Source organism: Haliotis asinina, chromosome 3 (genome assembly GCF_037392515.1).
Source record: "Haliotis asinina isolate JCU_RB_2024 chromosome 3, JCU_Hal_asi_v2, whole genome shotgun sequence".
Classification (NCBI taxonomy): Eukaryota; Metazoa; Mollusca; class Gastropoda; order Lepetellida; family Haliotidae; genus Haliotis; species Haliotis asinina.
Window position 1 is genome coordinate 65,698,182 of NC_090282.1, and position 23,940 is coordinate 65,722,121.

Genomic DNA, 23,940 nt, shown 5'->3' on the forward strand with positions numbered 1-23,940 from the left:
TGGACACTGATCTTATCTGTGAACACATTGGAATTTACCAATGGGTGTTATCGGCATCCACACTCACTTGGCCAAATATGAATTCAGAATTAACTATCAGTAAACATATGTACTCAGAAGGTTGGATGCATCTCAACATTCCAACTTTGTCAACATGTGACTGGCTTTTGCTCTGATTTATCTACAATGTCCTCACATAATAAGAGTATAGTGGGAAAAATAAGTAAGATTTCTAGAAACTGAACATCAAACTTTATTTCTGATAAAATTCCTGCGTAATTTATAAAGCTTGATGGTTCTATTTAAAACAACAGTGTACATTTGATATTGATGCATCTATTGTTCTTCTTTCACAAGACAGACTCACCACAACAGAAGAGACAAAGAATTTCCTAGTTAACTTTTAGTCAGACTGCTTTCCTTAAAACTTCTTCAAACTGAAATCCTGAATCTACACAGTTCACTTGCTACTCTTACTAAGCATGCACTGAATATCTTATCACATTGTTAGCACAAAAATAATTATTTCTGATAATTTAACACAATTTACATTTTAGCCGTAACATGATTGTATGTTTTACTCATGTGCAGTTTACCATGAAAGACACTGATTTATTTATGTTGCCTAGTCACCAAACCAAGTTACTACTTCTAAAAAAATAATTGTGATGTTTATTGTAGCTTTCAACTTTCTGCATTTTGGGTGCAACTATCTAACAACTGAAACAATAGTCTATTAATAACTGACACATAAACACATAGCACATTTAATGCTGGAAAAATATTTAACAGATGGAAAACACTAATGCAATCCTGTTAACATTAATTCATATGGACCACCTACACAAGATCCTGTAAACATTTCTGACATGAAAAAATTAAGTTTTCAAGGAAAGTATTTGCTGAATAAAAGGAGTGCTTTAACTATATTAAAAGACATAACAGAGGTGTTCGGTGTACTGTTCTGATGCCATATCCCGTACATATAGTAATCAAATATTTTTTCGGAACATAGTACTATTATGTACATCTGCTTATAGAAAATGTGTTTCTCATTTTAAATGAGAGAGATATGGTCACAAATACAACAATAAATGACAAACAAGACCTACATATATACACATTCTGAATACACAGGATACACACAGTTCGCTTGCATTCATATTTTTCATGACATATTCCAACAATCTTTAACATATTGGCTGCGCCTGCCATATCAGCCATCATGGATAATTTTCTTCATAGTGGGCAATAGAAGACGTGAAAGCTCCGGACAAATATCGTACAATGTTTGACTTTTACAAGAAAAGTCTACGAAACTAGATAGAAGTCCTGTGATCCATGCATGAAGCTCTTACTGATTATACAATCATATATAATAAATTCTTCAACTTTATCCCTTGATCAACAGTTGCTATATAAGTAGTAGGTATGGTTAGTACCATAGTTCTTGGCAGTAGGTGCTGCTGCAAACAAGAAACAACAAGTGACAAGCACTCACTAGTGCCAGGTGTTTACCAGCTTACATGTCTAGTGTAGCAAAATAACTTTGTGTCATTTTATTACCTGCTACAATTCTAACCCTGAAGTGACATCTTTATCCTCATAATCTGTCCAATGAACAGAAACAAGGCAGCTATACACATGGGAGACCTTCAAAGAAACTAAAGATCAGCCTGTACAGTTTTCAACAACAATGCAAAATAAAGCCAAAACAGACAAATATTAATTGATACCATGTTAATTCCAACTTTGATGTTATGCAATACTAATGTAGGTTCAAAATCTTCTAAAATTGTTTCTTTTCTTATAAATATAATCCCCCCAAATCCCCTTCCCCCAACCCAAACCAACAAACCAAACAAGTTACAAAGTATTTATACATCTGCAATGCCACTCTACAAATTCTGAAATTCTACTAGCCTTTAGGATGTTACATTAACGAAAGTACTAGTTAGTAGGTAAGCGCCAGTTTGATCCATAATTCTGTTTAACTCTGAGCAAATGTTACCCATATATGACTAAGGTGCTTTGTCCAGCTGATATTATGCTTTCTACCTGGGTTAAACACCCCATACATTAGACAGCAATGGAAATCAGTATCATTGCAATAAAAGCATGACGAGATGAAAGGTCACAAATCAACAAGAACATTAGAGGATATTGATGTTGCGCTTGAGAGATATTCATCACAAAAGCCATTTACTTTCAACTGGGAATCTGTCTTTCAGCTTGATATGCTTGATGGGGACTACTGTGATATGGGCACACTACCTTCGTAGGTATGAAATCAAAAAAGCACCACAATAATAACTAGGTACAAGAATATCTCTGCAGGTGACATGCACACTAACTCTTGACAAAAGCTCTGCAATAAAGAGGCACAACAAGCAGGAGGAAACCAAGCACTAAAGGTCTTCATTCCACTACCATGATCACTAATTACACATGAATAACGATGTATGTCTGATAACCTAAAACAAAGGAATACTCATGTAGATCCCTGTGAGTGTGATTGTGTGTGAAACACGCCCCTATATACACATCCATCCAGGTCAGTTCAAGCTTACAGTAACCATCATAACAATGACAACCAAGATACTGTTTCAGTCGTTGGCCTTCCTTTAGAGTTAGCTCCCCTTAGCCAAATTGTCTCTTTTGGAACTTTGCCATTGCTCAATCAAGAGAGTGCTCCTGATGCAAGTTTGCTTGTCGCTTGTGAGAGTTTGCGAGGTGGAAGGGTTTCTGGGGTTGGAATAGTCTCTCCAATTGATTCTTGCAAGAAAAGTTTCTCATTGGGTGCAAGAGGCCTCTTTGGGTTGTTCATCTTTGCCTTGGCCATATTGTAGTCACCAGAGTCAAAATATTTTTGCTGAAAGCAAACATTGAAAGTTTGTAAGGTTCATGAAATATCTGCAATATGGATATATATATTTGTCCTTGTTCCATTGCTATAAAACTGAAACAACCCAGCTGCAATATGTCAAATACTAGTATAACCCTTGAACCTTGTTCAACTAATCATAAACCTAGTGCACAGCACAAGGTTTACAAAACATTGGTACATCTATACAGATACTACAGGTAAGACATTACTCTGTTTAATATGTGCAACCAAACAAAATCAGAATTACCTATTTACTTTGAGTTGCTTCGAGAGGCAAAATGTCTGTAATCACCTAATGTCTCTTCAGCTTGCTGTGTTGTATTTCCATGCATATTGTTACTTTCCATCTGAATGCAAGTCTCATATCTACCATATCAAGAAACCTTCTGCAGTGAATAATGCACCAAAATAACAACCAAAAATATCCAAAAGCAAAACAAAACAAAATAAAAAAAAAACAAACGAAAAAAACCCAACAAAACAAAAACACTGCTATTGTAAGCTTAAGCAAGAAGCAGGATTAAATTAGATTCACTTGGGTCAGTATTTGAACATATGCAAATTAATACTTGAATGATCATTTCATCTTAGTTGGGTATACTCATTTTCCCTGGAGCAACCACATATATTATACCCACCTCCCACAAACTCAATTGTCTATTTTGCCATTTTTCATTATTTGTGAAGTTCACATGTTAAAGGTCACATGCAATGTAAAATACAACTTTGCAGATTCTGATACCTTTCGGTATGCACTTACCAAAACAAATCATCAAAAATGCCAATTCAACCTATAAAGTTGAAAAAAAAAAACCCTATGAAAAAAAAAGCCCGCGAAATTGGAGTTCAAACGACTCACTAAATTTCCCCCCGCGCTGGGGGAAAAAGTGGTTTCAACATCTGTGCTGCGCCCATGACACATGCTCAGTGAATAGGTTCGTGGAGCTTGAAACAGTATGCCTGCCCGAAGTATGAGGTCATGAGCAGTAGTCTATTCTTGGTTGTGTACACAAACAAGTAAATAATCTGCTCGTTGCATATAAAACTTGTTGATTGTGGTAAGCAGCCTCTGTCACACAGAAAGCTCAATGTCTATTTTATTGACACATATATGTCTGCCTGTCTGTCTGCTAACGACAATATGCAATACACAGCTTCAATCACTGACCACACGCAATTTGAACTGGACACCTATCAGGCTATATGCCATAAACACAATAAATTGATTTAAGACTCGTGCACCCGAGTCCTGTCTTTGCCACATTATGTAATTAGACAGGCGTGATACTTGTACACATGACATGTTTTTATGACTCTGGGTTGCAAACAAACTACATCCATTTTCCCGGATGACTGGATCTGACGGAAACTGGTGCAAAGTCTTGTCACTTTCAAGTCCTGCTTTGTACTTGGACGAATGACAGTTTCCAGCCGCACAGTAGTTCACCATCTCTACGGAGATGATTTTTGACTGGATCGAACACAAATTCAGAGAACATGGTATTTACAAAACCCCACACATCTATATACATTCTTTATGGATCACAACTTCTTCTAGTGCACATGATTTTGTTTGACAATGACACATAAATCCATACTGAAACGATGCATCAAGTACAATAAAAGAAGTTGTTATCCATAAAGAATCTTTCTTTCTTGTGACTGGCCATACTTCTAAAATGCTCATCAAATAGATCATCTTTCTGTACACACTATGAGCTCTCCGCGTATCAGATAATGAAGCCATCGTTACACTTGAGTGCACCCCCACCCGCTATGACTGGGTTCGGTCTCCCTAAGGCTTCGTTTCAAGGGAAGTAAGCCCAAGTACAAAATATTGCACCTTCAAATCATGATTGTACGCTTATAATTTAGTTTATTTATTTTTTTACAAGCAGCAGTGTATAGTATATGTCATGAATAACTGATAATTGTATTTTAATTATGCTTGATTTTTCGGTTGCATGTGACCTTTAACATGTGTGTTATTTATGTTTGATTTGTAATATGAGAAAAGATAAGGAGGACTTCGAGTTGCCAAGTTCATATGCTGAAATAAAACCTGTCAATACTGTCAAGTTTTTCCATATCTTTCCTCAGTAACCTCCATCTGTAGCGCATGGGTCTAGTAGGTCTAGGGAACGCAACAGTATACAAGCAAAGATTTGACATCTTTGTGTGTATGCATGTTAGATCAAACTTATTGAGTATTTTAAAAAATTCAAGCGAACTTGTATGCAATTGACTGGAAAGGAGTTGAGATTTTACATAAATGTTTGCGTAATTTACACAAATGCATAGCTTATCTGTACCTCTGACACTAGTGGCAAAGATGAATATGAACTATAAACACAGAATAAGTACCACAAGCAAGTGGGTAGTTGCACATTCAAGTAGAATAAGCACAGCATGATGTATAACTTACTCCTTTAGCCAATCTTTTGTGGAGTAAAGCGGAACCCCCAGAGTTGCTTAAAGATGGGTACTTGGCCTTGAGCTTGTCAGCCTCCCTCTGCTCCAAAGCCTTCTTGTCAGGCTGTGGTTGGATCTGAGGTTGCGGCTGAGACTGGCTCTGAGGATAAAATAATAATGTGAAAGATACACTCATAGTTATTGTTATTTAGTTTTACTTGTGGGTTGTACAACACTGCAATTGTTCAGCCATGCAAAGTCAGCCTGTAAACAATCAAATGAAAACAAGGGATTAATACAAAATGTGAGGGCGTGTTAACATCCTTTCAAGCGAGTCGCTTAAGACATTTTGTCCTGGACAAATTCAGTCCCTTTTTTCATCAGGCCTTGGCACTGGGTCATACCTGTAAAGATATAACCAATCAACCCTTGTTGTATGAGGCTGCAAACAGGATGGGGTTGTCAGGCTTACTGACACTAAGTATGATGCATGTCATCAAAATCCCAACTGTTTAGATCTATGCTCATGTCTATGACTGAACTGTCTTGTTCAGATGTGACTATGTACACACTAGTGTTCATGAATAGCATCTGATCCTCGCACAAATGTAGCACATTTGTTGATGGTCCAGTGGAAGTCTACAATCCACTGGCTCCAGTGTTTCAGAATGACATTTTCAAATCTTCTTTAGGCAGTGGCAGAAAACCAGCATAAGATGTTAATGACATCTTGTGATTCTTGTCATTATATTCCTTACATTGTTCACTTGTTAATACTGTTGCATCTAAAAGTACACGTAATCTTTCTTTCCATACATGTGTGATCATTCACAACAGTACAGGAATGAGGGTTTCAATACGACTGATTTTTATATATTTAGAGAAGTTAACTCAAATCATGACTTTGTAAATATTGGATAGAACTATAGCGTTGGAACATAAAAAGCCTCTCATGTGCTAACAAAGAATGCAACAAATATATGAATTTCAAACACTAAACAATGACCTTATGAAATGGAGGCTGATTCCAGAAGTTCTCCTGCATTCAAGAACGTGTTGAAATGCAAGTAAGGAAAGTGGGACTTCTTCCAGTCTAGCTACATGTCTCAACTGCCTTATTGGAAAGACTTCTGCCCATATCCCCCCATAAGTTTTAACATTGAGGAAAACGTTCTTAGAGTGTCGTTTTTATAAGCTGGATATGCGTTTCAGCATATTAAGTTAAACTAAAGAAACATGTTAAAAACTCATTATTATCAGATAAGGAATATATACTCAGTGTTAGCTGAAGAGCGCATTTTTGCGTCTTGGACGCACAAATATGAGTTTGAATGCACCTACGTAATGTGTGGGTCGTGTGGACGTATTGACTCAAGCAGTATTAATTTCCTATCACAAATCCAAAACGTACATCTGTGTGTACATGTCCTAGCGTATTGGGTTATTTCATGGCAAAGACGACTGCAAAATGTTTATAAATGTTTCCAGTTCATAAACTCTTCCGTTTGTTAAACAAAACCAGTTTTATTTGTCTCACACTTTTCATGACCAATACCCGAACGGTTACTTGATTTACATCTATTTTCGGTTTTGCATAAATTAATGTATGGTGCGGTCCACAGATTTCTTCAGCCCATCAGATGATGCCTATTGAAGGGTTTGGCAATGTTGGTAATTTGGTTAGCTTAGGGATTGGTCGAAAACATCATGACCTCGTGTCAAACTAAAAATACCCAGGCACGCCAAGGGCATTCGTCAGAACGGGGTAAAGGTGCGAACAAATATAATGCAGAATAAATGTTCTAGCAACTACAGTATTTGAAGGATGAAAATGGATCGGCACTTCTCCGTTTGATGGTGTTCCAATAACATCAAAGGCTGGTGTTAAGAAGCAGTTCTCAAGCGTTAGGGCTGCTATCCTACAAAACCTCATGAGTGAGCTTGAGAGCAGATTCCCAGCTGTGGCTACTGACGTTGTCACATGCATGTCAGTCCTGTCACTTAGAGGACTCTCTTTCTTGTCTGAAGGTAATATAATAAGTGTAAAATGTGTTATCATTTTTGAAAGGTACGATAGACTGTAGATTAATTTTAAGCATATTTAATGATTTTCAGTCTACTTTATGAAAGTAAGATTATTTTTCACATTGTGATGATACAAACATTTCACAACTGATGTGCAAATGGCCTGAGTTAGTATTTACTAGACATTCATTTGCTGTTGCAGATGCTAGAAAACACTGGGGTACAGAACAACTCGAAAACATCATAGACTTCTAGTCATTGCGAGAGGACTTTTGTAGATGCTGAGGAGACCATCAGAGAATGGGCAATGTGCGAGGATATGGTTCATCAGCAGCAGCATCCTTGTACAAGTATCTGTCAGTTATAGCAGATACTGTCATCAAGACACCCTGATACTAATCCAGATCTGTTCAAGATTGCACAAGTAGCTGCCTCTCCAAACAGCAACTGTTGAGAGGGTTTTCACTGAGTGAAAGTTTCAGTGTTTAAAACCTCATAAACAGGTCACACAGAAACAGGCTGTCATGAGAGAGGCATGACACGCTGATTTAGTTGGCTCTAGTACCTCTTGTAAGGGATGTTTCTCTTACACCAGCCGTCACAAAATGGAGAAGTGACAAAAAGAGAAACCTCTTTTGCTGAAATGAACATTGATGTTTTTGCAGTTCCAAAATAAAATTTGAATCTTTACAACCACTGTGTTCTGTTGCTAATGCCATATTATAAACCAAAATTTGGGCCTTTACAGTTTGTTTTTGGACCCCTAATTTCTAAGTGAAGGGGTCCAATGGACCCTAAGAAAATTTAAGCCAGAACAGACACTGTATATTAATGTGATATGACTTGACTAGAATGCAATTTAAGTGGGGGGATATGCGCAGAAGTCTTGCTGCCTAATCCGGGTAGAATTCACTTTACGGGTCCCAGGAAGTCAGGGTTAGGCTTAAGTTACATTGTAAGAAGATATACTGTACTTCTTGTCTCCCTTAGGTTAGGGTTTGGGTTAATTGCTGAAGCCAGGGACCTGTAAAGTGCAGATGACCCGCTTAATCCCATAGATTCAGTACTCAACTTCTGACTGGCTGTCTTGATAACTTCAAGTGGGGTCAAGGCCATCCCAACAATGACACTTGAAGTTACTATGACAGAATGGAATCAATATAGCCTCTTGTATCTGCTTGACACGTTCTAAAGTTTGAAATATGAGAATTCAACAAAACATGAAACTCATTCATTGAGATAAAAACACACAAATGGCCATGTGTTACATTACTCAGTGAAATTCCCTTTGAATGTTTCTTAACATGCTGCTGTTGATGTTAAGTACATATTCTGAACTTATGTCTAATCATATACCGATGTTATTCATTAGTAAACACCGCTCAAGTGCACTGGAGGGTGTGTTAGTCTTGTGTCCAAACTTAATCAGTTGCAAAGAGCCACGGCACTACCGGGGGTGATCCAAGAGAAGAATACACATACACTCTGTTTTTAAATAATTTCGCCTCATTCTGCAGATACTAAAACACTGAATTACTTCACAACGGAAATTTATTGCTGTGTGAACTTGGAACAGTTTCCGAAAGGTAAACAGAACACTTTATGACACCCATGCGTGTAATTATGAAGTAAAACATGAGTTTCCAAATTACTATACTATTCGCTTTCGTTAACTGCGTATGTAAGCTAATAATTTTCCCGTCACTACCTGGTTAGATTCTTCAACGTCAGACATTTTCAAGGGAAACTTAGCTTGACGACAGTCTGGCTCTCTTTCCTCAGAAAATGGCGAGTTTGACGTCAAACAATATAGGTACGATATTCCTACACACTGTCGATACTGCCACATTCCGACCATACGCAACTAACACAGGAAAACATTGAACCTTAAACATACTTTAGCATATATATCGTAGTAAAGACTGAAAAATCAAAATTATGTCTTGTACTGAGCATTCTTAGAGGTAAATACTTTTCAATGATGGAACAGCCCTCTTGAAATACGTCTTTGGCAACTAGCATCAGACATTTGCGCCTGAAAGATTGAACCAATCAACCATCGGGAAATAATTAGCGCGTACCTCCAATATGTCTGCGTCCATGCCTCAGGCATGAACAAGAAAGAAATTGTTCCGTAGTAACTATTCAACCATTTTCCTTTAACATCACTGACACTAATTTCAATAATGCAACAGGGATTTAAAGTCTGTCTACTTGTGGTCTGCCTGATCGTGATATACACGACAGGGTGTCTAATTTTTACTAAAGGCTTTCTACTGAAACGATCGGTTGTCAATGAAAACAGCACCTGTCATGCTGAATTTTCAGTGCAAAAGGATGATCATGGAGACGAGGGATGTTGGCAGCATTCTAGATTCAAAAGAGCAATAATCATTGTTATTGACGCTTTGAAATACGAATTTATGAAGTATGACTCAAAGCTGAAATCAAATTCATATTTCTTGAACAAACTTCCTTTCTTGAATAATGTTTTAAATCGCAAACCAAAACATTCAAGGTTATATAGATTTATTGCAGACCCTCCAACAACAACATTACAGCGCATAAAGGGACTCACAACCGGTAGTTTGCCCACTTTCGTAGATGCTGGGGCAAACTTTGCTAGTGCTGAAATAACCGAGGATAACATCATTGATCAGTTACTTTCACAAAATAAAAAGATCAAATTTCTTGGTGATGACACATGGATGGGACTGTTTCCTGAGCGTTTTTCCAAGGCATTTCCATTTCCATCTTTCAATGTTAAAGATCTTCATACAGTTGACAATGGCATACTTCAGCATCTCATACCTGAAATTCGCAGACGGAACTGGGATATCATGATTGCCCACTTTCTTGGAGTTGATCATTGTGGGCATAGGTTTGGACCTAATCATCCAGCAATGGCAGAAAAACTTTCTCAAATGGATCAGATGCTCAGGTAAATAATAAGTGGGCAACATCTGACAATACTGGCAGCCAGTGTTAGAACTGAAGAGTGGTTAAAGGATCCTTTGGGTTTACAGCTGAAGTAAAATCTAAATTTGTTACCTTTTGGTCAATCTTGCCTTTGGGAAACATTGTCATATAGCTCCTGTATTCTGTGTTTACCCGCAAACCATATCTCAAATTCAGTGTGATACAAATACAACATCAAACATTTGTTGCGAAAGTGATATTAGGTATTGCTAATCTAGAACAGACTTTCTGTGGCTGATATCACTGAAATCAAATCCAAATTCTGCTTCTACATGTTAGTTCAGCGTAGATCTACACTCAAAATTGCTGCCTTGTTTGAGCTGACTCTTCACATATTTCAAATTTATTATGTAACTTCAAATCAAAATGGACTTCCAAATAGAAAAAGATGTTTTCTTCAGTGTTCAAATAGAGGGATTAAAAGTCCCTATGTTGAACAGCCTTCCCAGATTTATTTAAGATGATACATCATAACACAAAGCGATAAAAACTTGTGATGGCATTACTTCTATTATTCATAGTTCCTGTAAATAGCTAACAGTATTGTGTAATATCATTGGATGGCAATATTGAATGTTTGTAATTTATTCTGGACACCAGCAAAACTTTGGGGCCTGTTGTGTTAAAGGTATTTATCATTATGGAATGGATATGTTTTGCACTGGATAACCTGTAGAGCCTAATCTTGTCATGTAATGATGTGGAACAATTTTTGGATGATGATTGTGAAGCTTCCAACATGAAAATAATGTAAAGCACACATGTAAGTTCTTCACTATTTGACTGATCATTGCCCCATTTTAACTCTTATTTATGCCAAGGGCAGTGGGGTAGCCTAGTGGTTAAAGCGTTCGCTCGTCTTGCAGAAGACCCGGGTTCGATTCCCCACATGGGTACAATATGTGAAGCCCATTTTCTGGTGTCCCCCGCCGTGATATTGCTGGAATATTGCTAAAAAGCGACGTAAAACTAAACTCACTAACTCACTCACTTATTTATGCCAAAGTTGAGTGTAACAATGACAGAAAAGATCTCATGGATGGATCGTTCTTATGTTGTCTATAAGATAAATGTTTTGACTAAAATGTCAGTTGTTTTTTTCAAGTGTCTACTAAGTTTTAATTACCAGGTAGGGCATTGGCAAACCAATATGTGTAGTTAGAAAAACATTTTATACCTTGCGTAGTGAAGGTTTATAACTTCAATTTTGTACTCAGCAATGTGACGCGGGAGATGAAAGATGATACTGTGCTGTTTGTACTGGGGGATCACGGAATGACGAGGACTGGCGATCATGGTGGAGACAGCGATGATGAGTTAGAAGCAGGCCTGTTTGTCTACAGCCCATCTCAGCTGACAGCAACAGATTATAAACCAGTGTGTTTTTTTGAGTTTGTTTGAGGGGTGTTGCATCAATTATTTCAGTCAGATAATGCTATTTCACAGACCTGATGATTGTCTATGTTTTTTATGCTATGGCTGTTGTCTGTTATGTGTTTGCGTTACCTTCTTGTAAACCTTGGCCTAGATTTCCGAGGATAGTTGTAATTGCCATACATTATCATTAACTCATGACACACTTAGCGCAAAGAGAGCCTCGGAAATCTAAGCCCTGTTTATGTTGTGGAAAGTCTTGATAACCATAGGAGTACTCAGTTTTAGTCAAGGCAATAAACAGTGTTGCCAACTCCCGAATAACCAACCGTCCGAGACAGTCTGTTTTGTTTTAAAAAGTTGTACACCCGATGGCCGTGGACGAATATGACTATGAGTATAATGATTGAAGTCTTGACTGATACAGATTTGAAAACATTAAGCAGTTTCCCTCCTGTTATTTACCTTTTCAAAATTTTTCTTAATCCAGAAAAATTTGGATTGGCAACTTTCCAACTGTTTTTTTAAGTTTTGAGAATTACCAGACCAATTGTCTAGCTGAAATTTTGGGGAGTATACAACACTGCAATAAATTATTTATTTTAAGAAAGAAAAGATATGTTAGTGCAAGTAAAGTTGTAACAATTTTCATAGAAACTGTGAATAGAAAGCCAAGTATTTTTTCATTCTATGTCCACAGGGTTTGTGAAGCCAGTTTCACAAACTAGGATTCCCTTCAAATCAGACAAGATAAGCTACTAGCCCTTTAAGTTGTCTGTGCATGAGGAAATGGATTTGCACGCAAATGAGTAAAGGCTTAATTCTGATTCTGAGCTGTCATTTCAGGATGCTGTTAACAAAGTGGCACAGACTGATCTCGTCCCCACCCTAGCGCTCTTGTTGGGTGTGCCTATCCCCTTCTCCAACCTGGGCATGGTGATAAAGGACCTCTTCACACACTGCTCATGGTGGAAGACAAGCATCAGTGAAATCAAGCAGGTGTACCACGCTGTGAAGGCACTTCGTCTCAATGCACACCAGATCAATAAATACCTGGAGACCTACTCAAAAGTATCGTCTGATTTCCCTAAAGACAAGTGGGGCAGATTACAAGAACTGTTGAAACATTCTGAGAATGATCTTCAGGCTCTTTTAACCTCAATGGTGCAAGAAGGAGAGACTCCGGACATTCTGAAGAGATTCAGGAAATTAGAGGATCATTATACTCAGTTTGTAACAGATGTTCGGGATATTTGCCAGGGAATATGGGCTAAGTTTGATGTAATGTCCATTTTGATTGGTTTATTAACAATGGCTGTAGGTTTCAGTATCAACATACTGATACTGTGCAGTTTGACCAGTTCTGGAAGTGAATGCTGGATCCCTGTCTGTTTTGGCGTGACTGGAGGTGTGGTGTATCTCTTGTATGCTATTGTACAAACTTTCTTTCTGTCAGAATTTGTTAATCCGATGATGTTGTTTGTGTTCGGGGGTGTGCTGCTTCTTGTGCTGTGGATTTTGATAAAAAATTCCTTTTATGGAGATGACAATGCTGAAGGAAGCCAGAAATCCCAGAATATAAACTTAGACAATATTTTTGGAATCATCATTTGTGTTTTGTACTTTCTTGTGTATTTCTCCAATAGTTTCGTGGTACTGGAAGATAGTGTGACAATGTTCTTCTCACAAACCATGATCTGGATGTTCGGCTTGAAAAATATGAAGCACAACATGTCAATCTACTTATCTCAGAAGAGTCATAAAGAAATAGCAGCAAGACGTAGTAAATCCAAACTGGCCGTCAACACACTGAGCCTATTAGCTCACCCAGTGACCTTGACCCTCATCTTCACCTTCACCTCCAGTGTTTTTCTTCGACTGTCGGTTCCATTCCGTGCATGCAGAGAGGAACAATGGTTCTGCAATAACACTATATTCATGAAACCTCTTGCAAACCTGGCAGTAGATGCTGTAGGCTACAGAAACATCAGATATTTCTTCAGTATTGCTGCTCTATCAGTTTTCATCATATCCGTCCGCCAATGGCTAAAATGTTACGGGAACCTCAATGGATATTCACCAGCTGTGATGTGCATGAGATTTGCATATCCATTTGCAGGAGTTTGCTGTTGTCTACACTGGGCCATGCAAGGACTTCCAGTGCATGTACTGGATTATCTCCCTTGGTGGCAGCAGGTGCTTCTGGCTCAGCTTGTCTACATATCGCTACTCCTCTCAATCCTCATCCTCATCTTCAAGCCATTGTGTGTCTACAAGCTCCCATCAGCTAGGGATCCATCAATACCGATTCCCCGTAGAGGATTACACGGGCCCCAGGTGATCCCCTCTGTGTATAAACATCTCCGTGAACGCTTCAGAGCCGAGACAGATGCAGAGGCAAAACCGCCAGTTGTGTATGGACTGGGTTCTGTCTACAGTGCCAGCTGTTTACAGGTTGTCATAGTGGCAGGGTTGTTGTTGTCACTGTTGCTAGGTGATGGCCTGGCACCAAGTCTGCTTCTTGCGCTCCTGACTGTGTATATCTTTTTGGAGATTTATGGAGCCAGCGTGTTTCATCAGATTGAAACAACAGGTAATAACAATGAGTACAGATATATGAAAATGTTTACTACGACAGGAGATGACCCATGAAGGTCTGGGGTAGAACAGGCCTTCAGCAACACATACCTGCTGTAAAAGGGGACTATGCTTGTCGTAAGAGGTGACTAACAGGATCAGGTGGTCAGGCTCGCTGACGTGGTTGAAACATGTCATTGGTTCCCAGTTGTACAGATCAATGTTCATGCTGTTGATGACTGGATTATCTGGTCCAGACTCGGTTTGTTACAGACTGCAGGCCATATAGCTGGAATATTGCTGAGTGTGGCGTAAAACTAAGCTCACTCACTCACGACAGGAGATGATAGGAGTAGTGGTTGATATTGGAGCAATACTGACAAAAGCGGTGTACAACTAAATTCACTCTCTACTCTAACAGCATATACTTCATGCCCTGATCCAGATACCCCTTTCTTTTCTGGAGCATTAACTGTATGAACAAAATCTGTTGGTGATACGTTAAAAACAAAAGTAGTGCGAAGACCATTTTCAAATTGTTGCATGGACTATTTGTGATCATTGTGTTAAATTTCAACTGCATTCCTAATTTCAACTGCATTCCTAATTTCAACAGCATTCCTAATTTCAACTGCATTCCTAATTTCAACTGCATTCCTAATTTCAACTGCATCACAATTTTATGGATACATGTACATGAAAACTTGGGGCAGAATTGATCTTCAGCTTGTCACAAGTGGCTACTAACAGGATAGGGTGGTCAGGCTTGCTGACTTGGTTAACACAGGTTATCATATCCCACTTGCACAGACAGATTCTCATGCTGTTGATCACTGGATTGTGTGGTCTTGAATATTTACAGACCACCGCCATATTGCTGGAACATTGCTGAGTATGATATTAAACAACAAACCAAACCCTAGTTCAAGTATTTGTAATGATTGCATTAAGCTGTTAACATGGAACATGGATTTAAGATAATAGTAAAAACAATTTGAAAGAAATTAGAAGTATTTTTACCGTAAGGAAATTAGTTATTTATCTACTTCCCTGTGTAAGAATGTTTGTTTATCAATACAATATTTGCAGTCAGTGCTTCAGTCCACATTGTCCCAGGATTAGCATATCATAATAAAACATTCAGTACCATAAATTGTCAGTTTATTAGCGGGTGGTGTAGTCAGCAGATTGGGACAAAGAACTCCAAAAATCACAGACACATTAGTTTTATATATAGAATTACTTACTTATTTGGTTGAAGGTGTTTTAGACAACTTCCTCTGTCCGTTTGGGTGTCAGGACCATTTGTCTTATTTATGTTTTGTGTACTTATCCCAATGTTGAGTTATTTAATCACTCATCATTCCCATTTGAACCTATATGGACAGGGGGAGTTATCTAAAACATTGGATGACAATGTCAGTGACACATTGTATTATCAGTCTCAACTTCCTCTGGATTATACAACTGTTAGAACCACAAGGCACATCGAGTTAATGTGACTTTCTCATCCTTACAAGGTACTATTCACAGCTGGGTGGACTGGGACACATGGTCACAGTACTTTGTCCAAGTTTACTGCATGTTGCCCTACCTGGAAGCAGGTGTTCGCACATGTTTGTGTGGTTATCATCTGATCATATACCAATGGATTCATGGGTTCTGTACTGTACACTAGGGGTTGTGACAACACTGAAAGAGTCTGCACACAAGTTATTCAATCCCAACACGTCAAGCTCACTGGATTACTAGTGCCTTAGCGAGCTCACCCATCATGCCCCACATATGATCATATTCTTTCACAAAGCAAGGAGATAAAACAGTAAGGGAAGACAGTTCTACTAGGGCTGGCTAAAATGACTGACGATATCGTTGATAGAAAAAAATATTAATGATTATTGATGTGAAACAAGTGTCACTGATAATATTGCACATATATTTTTGTAGTAGAATAAAGTTTTAATTTATTCAGATAATACCCAGACTTATTGTATTGATGGAGTAATTCTAAATTGTGTTCACGACACTGTTTTGTTAGTAGTATGAACATAAACATGTCACAACTCACCAATAGTGTGAAATATATTCATTTCTTTCTGGTTCTTTTAGTTGTTTTTGATGAAAGTCACTTCTCTGATAACAATAGTTAACTATTTTCAATCTCTATAATTTATATTGATAGCCAGCTAAGGGTTATACTGTGTGTAGTATGAGGGATAGACCATGGAGATTTGATGCTAAAATTCAAGTTGTACCTTTGTGGGGATTTATTGTTAACTTTGCAATGATTAGTGCACAATCTCAACCTTCCATACTATATCTCCGATAACAGAGGTGCAGACTGCTTGTATTGGATAGGAAAATTAATTGCATTTCATTATTTTGTCGTATCTCATTTGATACACTGTTTCCCTAATTTCAGACAAACATCATCTTGTTCCATTGTCAGCGGTTGTAACACTTGGACTCCTTATGTCGACATTCTTCTTCGCAACTGGACACCAAACAACTGTTCCTGCCATCAGATTTGAGTCAGCATTCACTGGATTTCATGGCGATTTCAAATACAACGTCATCCCAGCACTCCTCATTACTCTCAATACATTTGCCTCACATGTGTTCTTTGTAGTTATCTCCCCTTTATTGATGTTCTGGCCTCATCTAGAGGGCATTGTGTCCCAGCTAATGCGACAGGTGTCAAAAAAGGACCGCGTGTGGCGAGGGGACTTTGTAGCTTATGATGACAGACCTTCTTTCAGGAAAAACATCATGAGGCTTGTGTTTGGTTTATTGCTGTTTTCAGCATTTAAGGTAAGGCTGTTGAATTATTTTAGTTTGTATGTACTTGGTTATTAATCACAGCATATTGGCCATTCTGAAGCATTGTTTGTAAACAGTATAAGGGTAACGCTATTTTTCAGGGCCTTTATTATTTGCTGAAGCTAGATGTGTTTCATTAGCTAACCAAAAGAAGAACAGCTGAAAAGACTGAGCTTGTGCAAATAATAATGCCCTGGAAAATAGTGTTACTGTTATTAAAGCTAAAATGGAAAGAATGTTTAAAAAAATACACACAAAAAACAGTATCTTTTTTTGAAGCATTTACTGCTAACAACAAACAAGAGAGGTCAGTGACACACTTTTCACAAATATGGAAACGTCATGAAACAAAACAAAATAGGTCACTTTTGAAAGTGATGACATTCGACCTTTACCTATACCAGCTGCCATATTTTTGATGCTCAGCATTAGAGTTCCAGTCGACATCGATCACAGCGGGCCAGTAGATATTCACACTCTGACCACAACGCGAGTTTCATCCAAGTGGTAAACATAATATTCTATTTGGGCAAATTTCCCTCATCTAACCAACACGCCATGAAGTGACTAAAACTGTTTTATACAGAAACATACCAACTCAGCAATAATTAACTAACTTGTCTGTTGCAGGTGTTTGGTGCCATGGCTGCTGCAGGTTTACATCGACGTCATCTCATGGTGTGGAAAATATTTGCTCCTCGTTTTGTATTTGAGGGAGTGGCCATGTTTGTGACCTTCACTTCTGTATCGCTGGTGTATCTGTTTGTTGTAATGGTTGACAGAGCAGTGAATGGTTTCGCAAAGGACTTGAACTAGGAGCAGCAGACGGACAGTATATTTGCACAAAACAAATTGTAGTATGGTATTGTTTGATTGGAACATGAGATAAAGAGAGACTACTATGATACACATTATCAAAAGTGATGTGACATATGTGTTGGTTAATTTTAGTGCTGGAATCAATGCACCCTTGATTATCTAAAGTACAATATATTACCTTTTGTTATATACACTGAACCTCAAAAGAAGCGCAAGTTTTGAAAAAATTAAATCTCATAAAAGCATTCATGTTTATGTCTTCTACTTCAGAACTAAAAATAAAACCCAAAACAGTTGCATTTCCTTTGCTGTTCAGTATATAACCTTGCACACCTTGAACAGAAGTTTACTCATGCCCTTGTTTCAATGTCCAGTTAAAATGCCTCTTTAGAACAAATATAAATGATATAAATTGACATTCAACATCAAGGTCTGGGGCCAACATTTATATGTCTATCAGAATAAGATGACTGTTGAACTATGACTTTCACCTGTTAGAAATGACTTCATGATGGAGGTCAAATTGCTGCAAGTCCCGTGCAGTTATGTTTGTGTCACCTGTTTTCATTGTCAGACTATATTTGGCTATAGTAACAGTGGGTCCAGGTGATACATTGTACTGGTAATGGAGATAATACGATGGGTAATCGAGGAGGCTAGCCTGGTATTGGTAACTTAATGCTGTATTTCTGGTGCACCATGGTTCGGAGTTTTAGAACCAGTGAATATCCGCTTAGAATTTGGTCTTCAGCAAATCATACTTGTTGGAGATGTGACTAACGGAATTGGGTGGTCAGGCTTGTTGGCTTGGTTGACACATTGTATCTCAGTTGCGTAGACTGATGCTCATGCTCACTGGCTGGTCTGGTACAGAATCAATTATTTACAGACTGCTGCCACATAGCTGGGATATTGCTGAGTGCATACAGAACAACATACAAACCAAGCAAATTAGAATTTCAGCCTGTACCTAGTTGCTAGTACCTTGCCTACGGAAGGTCAGTATGTTGTGTCTGGGTATATTGAGTTCATGGGGGGTGATTTCCAGGTCCCTTTTTGCAGACAATTTGGAGAGGTTTATATGTTAGTTGTAGAAGATTTATGGAAGTTTAGTGAGATTTTGAACAATATTTCAGTTATTTATAGATTATGTGCCTGCTCAAGCATCCATTTTGATTTTTCCAAGGAAGTAGTTTTACTGACAACAGTGCTTGCTGTGGTGTTCCTGCTAACATCGGAACAAGTTCCTCTAATTGTATGGTTGAAAATAGAAGTTGTATGACTCAGTCCTGAGACAAAGTTGCCATTATCCTGATATGACGTCAACTGCGTCAAAGAAGGGTCTCAGATTCATTCATTTTTGTGACACTGATAGACAGTTTGTTAAAAAAATGACTATGTCCTATTGCCGTTAATGCCCATCAATGCAAAGGGTTACAGTGGACAAATATGTTTTCTTGCCAACCGGCAAAGCAACTCAAACTTTTGCTGCAAATTATACAAGGCAGGGGTAGATATTATGAGCTAACTCTTATTCAAGAATTCCTTGAATTCAGCAACCCATGCTTGTTGTTGGAAATGACTTACAGAAGCTGGGGGCCAGGATTGCTGACTTGACTGACACAAGTCGTTGTAGCTGAACTGTGTAGATCAATGCTCATGATGTTGAAGGCTGGATTCTATGTTCCAGATTCCTGTGCATGTCTTGAGAGTCATCTAAAATAATTGAGGTCATGCTGAGTGATTTGGTTTATTATAATGGTGTGGGAAATAGTATAAGGATAAGGATAAGCTATTTTTAAGGGCATTATCATTTTCAGAAGCCCAAAGTCTTTCATCAGCTGCCCTTCAAAGGAGGGCAATTGAAATATCTAGAGCTGAGATACTTATGACGTCACCTCACAGTCAGCTTAACTGTGGCCTGTTGTCAAGCATTTTGCGCGCATTATCAAACAATAGTGGCCCATTTCTGACAATGTGCAGTCATTTTAATAATAATTGCTATCCATTTCAGCTTTAATTCATTATATTGGCCACTTCTGTGGACCTAACTTGATTATTTCCAGACCACTAGCATATTGCTAGAACATTGTGGATGTCGGATGTCACTAGTCCAAGACATACATTCTTGTTTGTTACAGTTTGTACACATACATTACTATTATTCAAGAGAAAGAAATAAATCTTCTTGTTTTGTAATTAGTTGTATGTAGTATGTTTTAAAACTAAAGAAACAGTTACCATGTTTACATTTACTGATATTTGCTACAGTGCACTGGGGTAAAACAGCAATTGAATCTGAGAATGAAATGGATCATCCTGTTAACTTGTAGGGCTTCGATCGTCAAGCTGAAGATCCAAGTTCGGTTCCCCACATGGGTATTTTGTTTGAAGTCCATTTCTGGTGTCCCTTGCCATAATATTGCTAAAATATTACTCAATGTGGTGTAAAACCCAACCCACTCACACCAAATACTAGTACTCATACCAAGATTATTAGAGTCTGTCTGGCTCAAAGTGGACCTGATGAATCGCAATCTAACTCAAAACCTAATAAACATAAAATACCCACTCATTATACTGGCACAGTTCACTTCTTTGAGGGCGGAATGCAGAGAAAGGGACAAACAGGTGATCTAGAAGCATGTGCACAAGTGACGACAAAGTTATTTGTTCATTAACCTGTGCTGTGCTGTCTGTATCCTTTATTGCACACCTGGTTGCCCTTTTCTCTGCACTCCTCTCGACACATTCAGTCAGTTTTGGCACAAATCTATTTAAGAAACTGAATAAACCTGGTCAAATATTTATCATCAAATTGAGTCAGGTACAAAATTTAAAATAAGGTGTAAGGGAGATGACAATTATTATAACATAAAGATGAATTATATCTTGAATACAGTGGAAGCTGTCAAAATCAGCATCTGTCAAATCTGGCAGGTTGTCAACACCAGCATAAAATCTCGGCACCATCTGTGACTTAAACATTTATCATCAGCTCTACAACCTGGCATGTTGTCAAAACTGGATTATTTAAACAGTCCCAATGAGTGCCGGTTTAGAGAGCTTCCACTGTAAGTTGAGTTCAATAGGATAAATTAAAACTCTCTTACACTTTCTTTTTGAAACCCTCATATGCAAGTGAAGGTTGCTTTACACAGCAGCTGCAATTTTGCATCTTGTGGCCATCACATACAAAAAAACTGTTACCCAGACAATCCCAAGTACAACAATCTGTCAAGGTTTTCTATACAAAAACTCTCCATCTTCATCAAAAACACAACCATCCATGTCATATACATCTTCTCGTCCACTCGAGGAATTCTTGTTCTTGAACACTGAAGGATAATCTGATTGTTCATGAAACCTTCCCATTTTATCCTTTGAAACTTTTGAATTTCGAAACTCTCTCTTTGTGTCCTTCTCATGTTGCTTATCAGTATTCCATTTAGATTCTATGTCTGACCAATGAGAATTGCGTCTTGACTGGTGGACACTGTTAACTGGCCCAGTTTCAAACATACTCAGTTGTTCTAGTTGTGAATTGCTGAGAGATCGTAGCTCCATCTTTCCCATACCAAGGGTCTGTGCTAATCTTTTCTGGTGGCGTGACGGATTCTGTGGTTGTGTTGCATCCTCTTTCCTTGTTGCATCTGTCACACTGTTAGTCTTCAAAGTACCCATTGTGGAAATTTCTTCAAGTAGGGATTTATCATCAGCAAAATGTTTTGCCAACTGATGTTTTGGTTGTCTGGTAGTTTTAGAATCTTTGACTATTGACTCAAAAAGACCAAGTTTTTTCTGGTGAGTCCGTGAAGTAAGCCTGTTTGGAACAACAACATTGTCAATGCCACCAGCATTTATTACCAAAGGAAGTTTATCTGATGATGTTAGATGCCTCACTGATACTGCAACTGGACCACCTTCAATGTCTTCCAACACATGGTTATTTTCCTTCAAGTAAGATTTCACAGCAAGCCAGTTTTTACGGACACGATTGTCATGTCTCACTATTTCTTGCTGTTGTTTTAGCACATAACTTGATTTGAGAATTGCTATGATTCCCTCCTCTGATACGGGAAAACTCTTGGCTAATCTAGTCACAGTCCAGTCATAAGGGTATTCAGCATGGAGATATCTAATTTGTTCTTTTGCATTCCATGAGAGGAGATTCAGTTCAGGTACCTTCTTGAAGTATTTCCTTTGCAGAATCTTCCTTTTCAGCTGCAACCGTTCTTCCTTTTCTTCTCTGAAACAAAACAATCCTGTTTAAATAACAACGTGGTTTCACTTGTAGTTGTAAGAATAAACTCAAACCATACACTGTACCATACATGAAAAACATGCTGCACACTGTAACTTTTGTACTAAAAAAAACCCCTTATTTTTGAGGTATTATACATAACGCTGCATAATCACATGACAAAGATTGTTTAAAAAAGTCTAATCATATCCCCTTGTCTGAGATAAGTTGGGGCATGTCAAAGTCAATCACGTTTGAATGATTAGACATACACACTGCAATCAGACCCAATAAGTGGTCATAAAATGGCAACTGATAATGCAAATCAAACCATTTTGGATTCAATCACAATGTGCAAATATTCATGAATGACAGCCAGTCCGTGAGGTTGTATGTCAGACAGTGAAGGGAACAAGACATCTACATCTAGTATCAGGATACAGATCCAGATTCATGAACCGTTACACAAATGTGTACTACAGGAGAAACAAAAATGAATCATACATAATAACTAGACATCCACAGTTTGGTATCCAAACTTTCAATATCAGCTCAGGTAGATGTTTGATACCTTAAGATGACCTAGTCCTACATATAACCACATGACTTACCACTATACCAAGCTGTCCCCAGCAAGACAATGTAGGCCCTGTCTGGAGTTTATTCTTGAAATTAAAATAAAGTCGTTTTGAAGTGTGTCGGTTTCAACTAGATGTTGCATTTGAGAGTATGTAAGATTAATTCATCAATCTGAAGATAATGATTAATCCATTTTTTTCTACTTAAGAAAACAATAAATAAATAAAACAAGATAAAGACAATGCTGTCTTCAAACGGATTTCATCTACTCTTAGTAAAAAATTGTAATCCGTTTTGAGATATAAATCCAACTATGCCTGATGTCACAATGTAGTTCACAATTGTTAAGAATTTGTTCTTTTTGAAAAAATACCATCAAAGCCGTTTTGAGGTGTTTCGAGTATGACCAGATGTTGCTTTCGAAGTCGAGTTAGTTGAGCACGGCAATGTGATCTTGTGAAGTTGAACTGTAACAGTGATAGTATACCACATGGCTCTCGGGTGAACATTACTGTCAGAGCATTTAAGGTAATCTGAGAAATCTGAATACAAACCGTGTCTTCTCTGCTTTAGACCGGAGGAGCTGGTGTTCCATATGATCCAAGTCTGAAATTATTTCCGATTCGTCTGCAACATCATATTCGTTTAACTCCTCAAACTCTGTCGGCTTGTGGAATGGGATGTGTCCCCGTCGCGCATATCCCCGCACTGTTGTTGACGAGCAACGTGCTACGGTGCGAAAAAACTGATGCATTACACTTTTAAACATTCTGCCTGCCGAATGACAACTTTACGTGCACGTGAAAACTAGACCTACTGCCATGTTGAATGTTAACCGGAAGTTTGGAAAGTAAGTTTTGCAAGACAATTATTTATACTTCATAAACGTTATACGAACAAGAATTTCTACGCGACTGATTATGACTGGCACGTCCAAAAATTTGCTTGTTCAAAACGGTCTGGTACCTGATATATTATGTTCAGTGTTATTGCAACTACAACTATTATTTAACAATGATAACGTTAAGAAAATACAACATAAGTCGTATTTGTGATTTCACTTTCTTAGTAAAGCATGAATTCTAGTACTTTATGCGGGGTTGAGTCCCATCTCCATCGTGTCCCTCCTGACATAGTTTTATATATTCAGTGAACACCCACATAAAACATATGAATATTTCAAATTTCTGAAAGTCCATTTGTAACATTATGACGACACCAAGAT

At 38.0% G+C, this 23,940-nt stretch overlaps 3 protein-coding genes across 3 annotated transcripts; 1 reads left to right on the forward strand and 2 right to left on the reverse strand.

Annotated features, from left to right (window-relative positions):
* Positions 1-229: 229 nt before the first annotated feature.
* Positions 230-9,146, reverse strand: LOC137278313 (cAMP-regulated phosphoprotein 19-A-like). The gene is made up of 3 exons (XM_067810576.1): positions 9,033-9,146; positions 5,313-5,459; positions 230-2,872 (listed from the first exon to the last, which is right to left on the reverse strand). The coding sequence occupies exons 1-3, from the start codon at positions 9,057-9,059 to the stop codon at positions 2,681-2,683; spliced, it is 366 nt and encodes a 121-aa protein (XP_067666677.1). The 5' UTR covers positions 9,060-9,146; the 3' UTR covers positions 230-2,680.
* Positions 9,147-9,374: 228 nt separating this feature from the next.
* On the forward strand, positions 9,375-20,092 carry LOC137278311 (GPI ethanolamine phosphate transferase 3-like). Its single transcript, XM_067810574.1, has 5 exons — positions 9,375-10,265; positions 11,521-11,680; positions 12,524-14,270; positions 16,677-17,065; positions 17,705-20,092. The coding sequence occupies exons 1-5, from the start codon at positions 9,511-9,513 to the stop codon at positions 17,888-17,890; spliced, it is 3,237 nt and encodes a 1,078-aa protein (XP_067666675.1). The 5' UTR covers positions 9,375-9,510; the 3' UTR covers positions 17,891-20,092.
* LOC137278312 (uncharacterized) lies at positions 20,024-23,567 on the reverse strand. The gene is made up of 2 exons (XM_067810575.1): positions 23,270-23,567; positions 20,024-22,142 (listed from the first exon to the last, which is right to left on the reverse strand). The coding sequence occupies exons 1-2, from the start codon at positions 23,482-23,484 to the stop codon at positions 21,131-21,133; spliced, it is 1,227 nt and encodes a 408-aa protein (XP_067666676.1). The 5' UTR covers positions 23,485-23,567; the 3' UTR covers positions 20,024-21,130.
* Between the last annotated feature and the right edge of the window lie 373 nt (positions 23,568-23,940).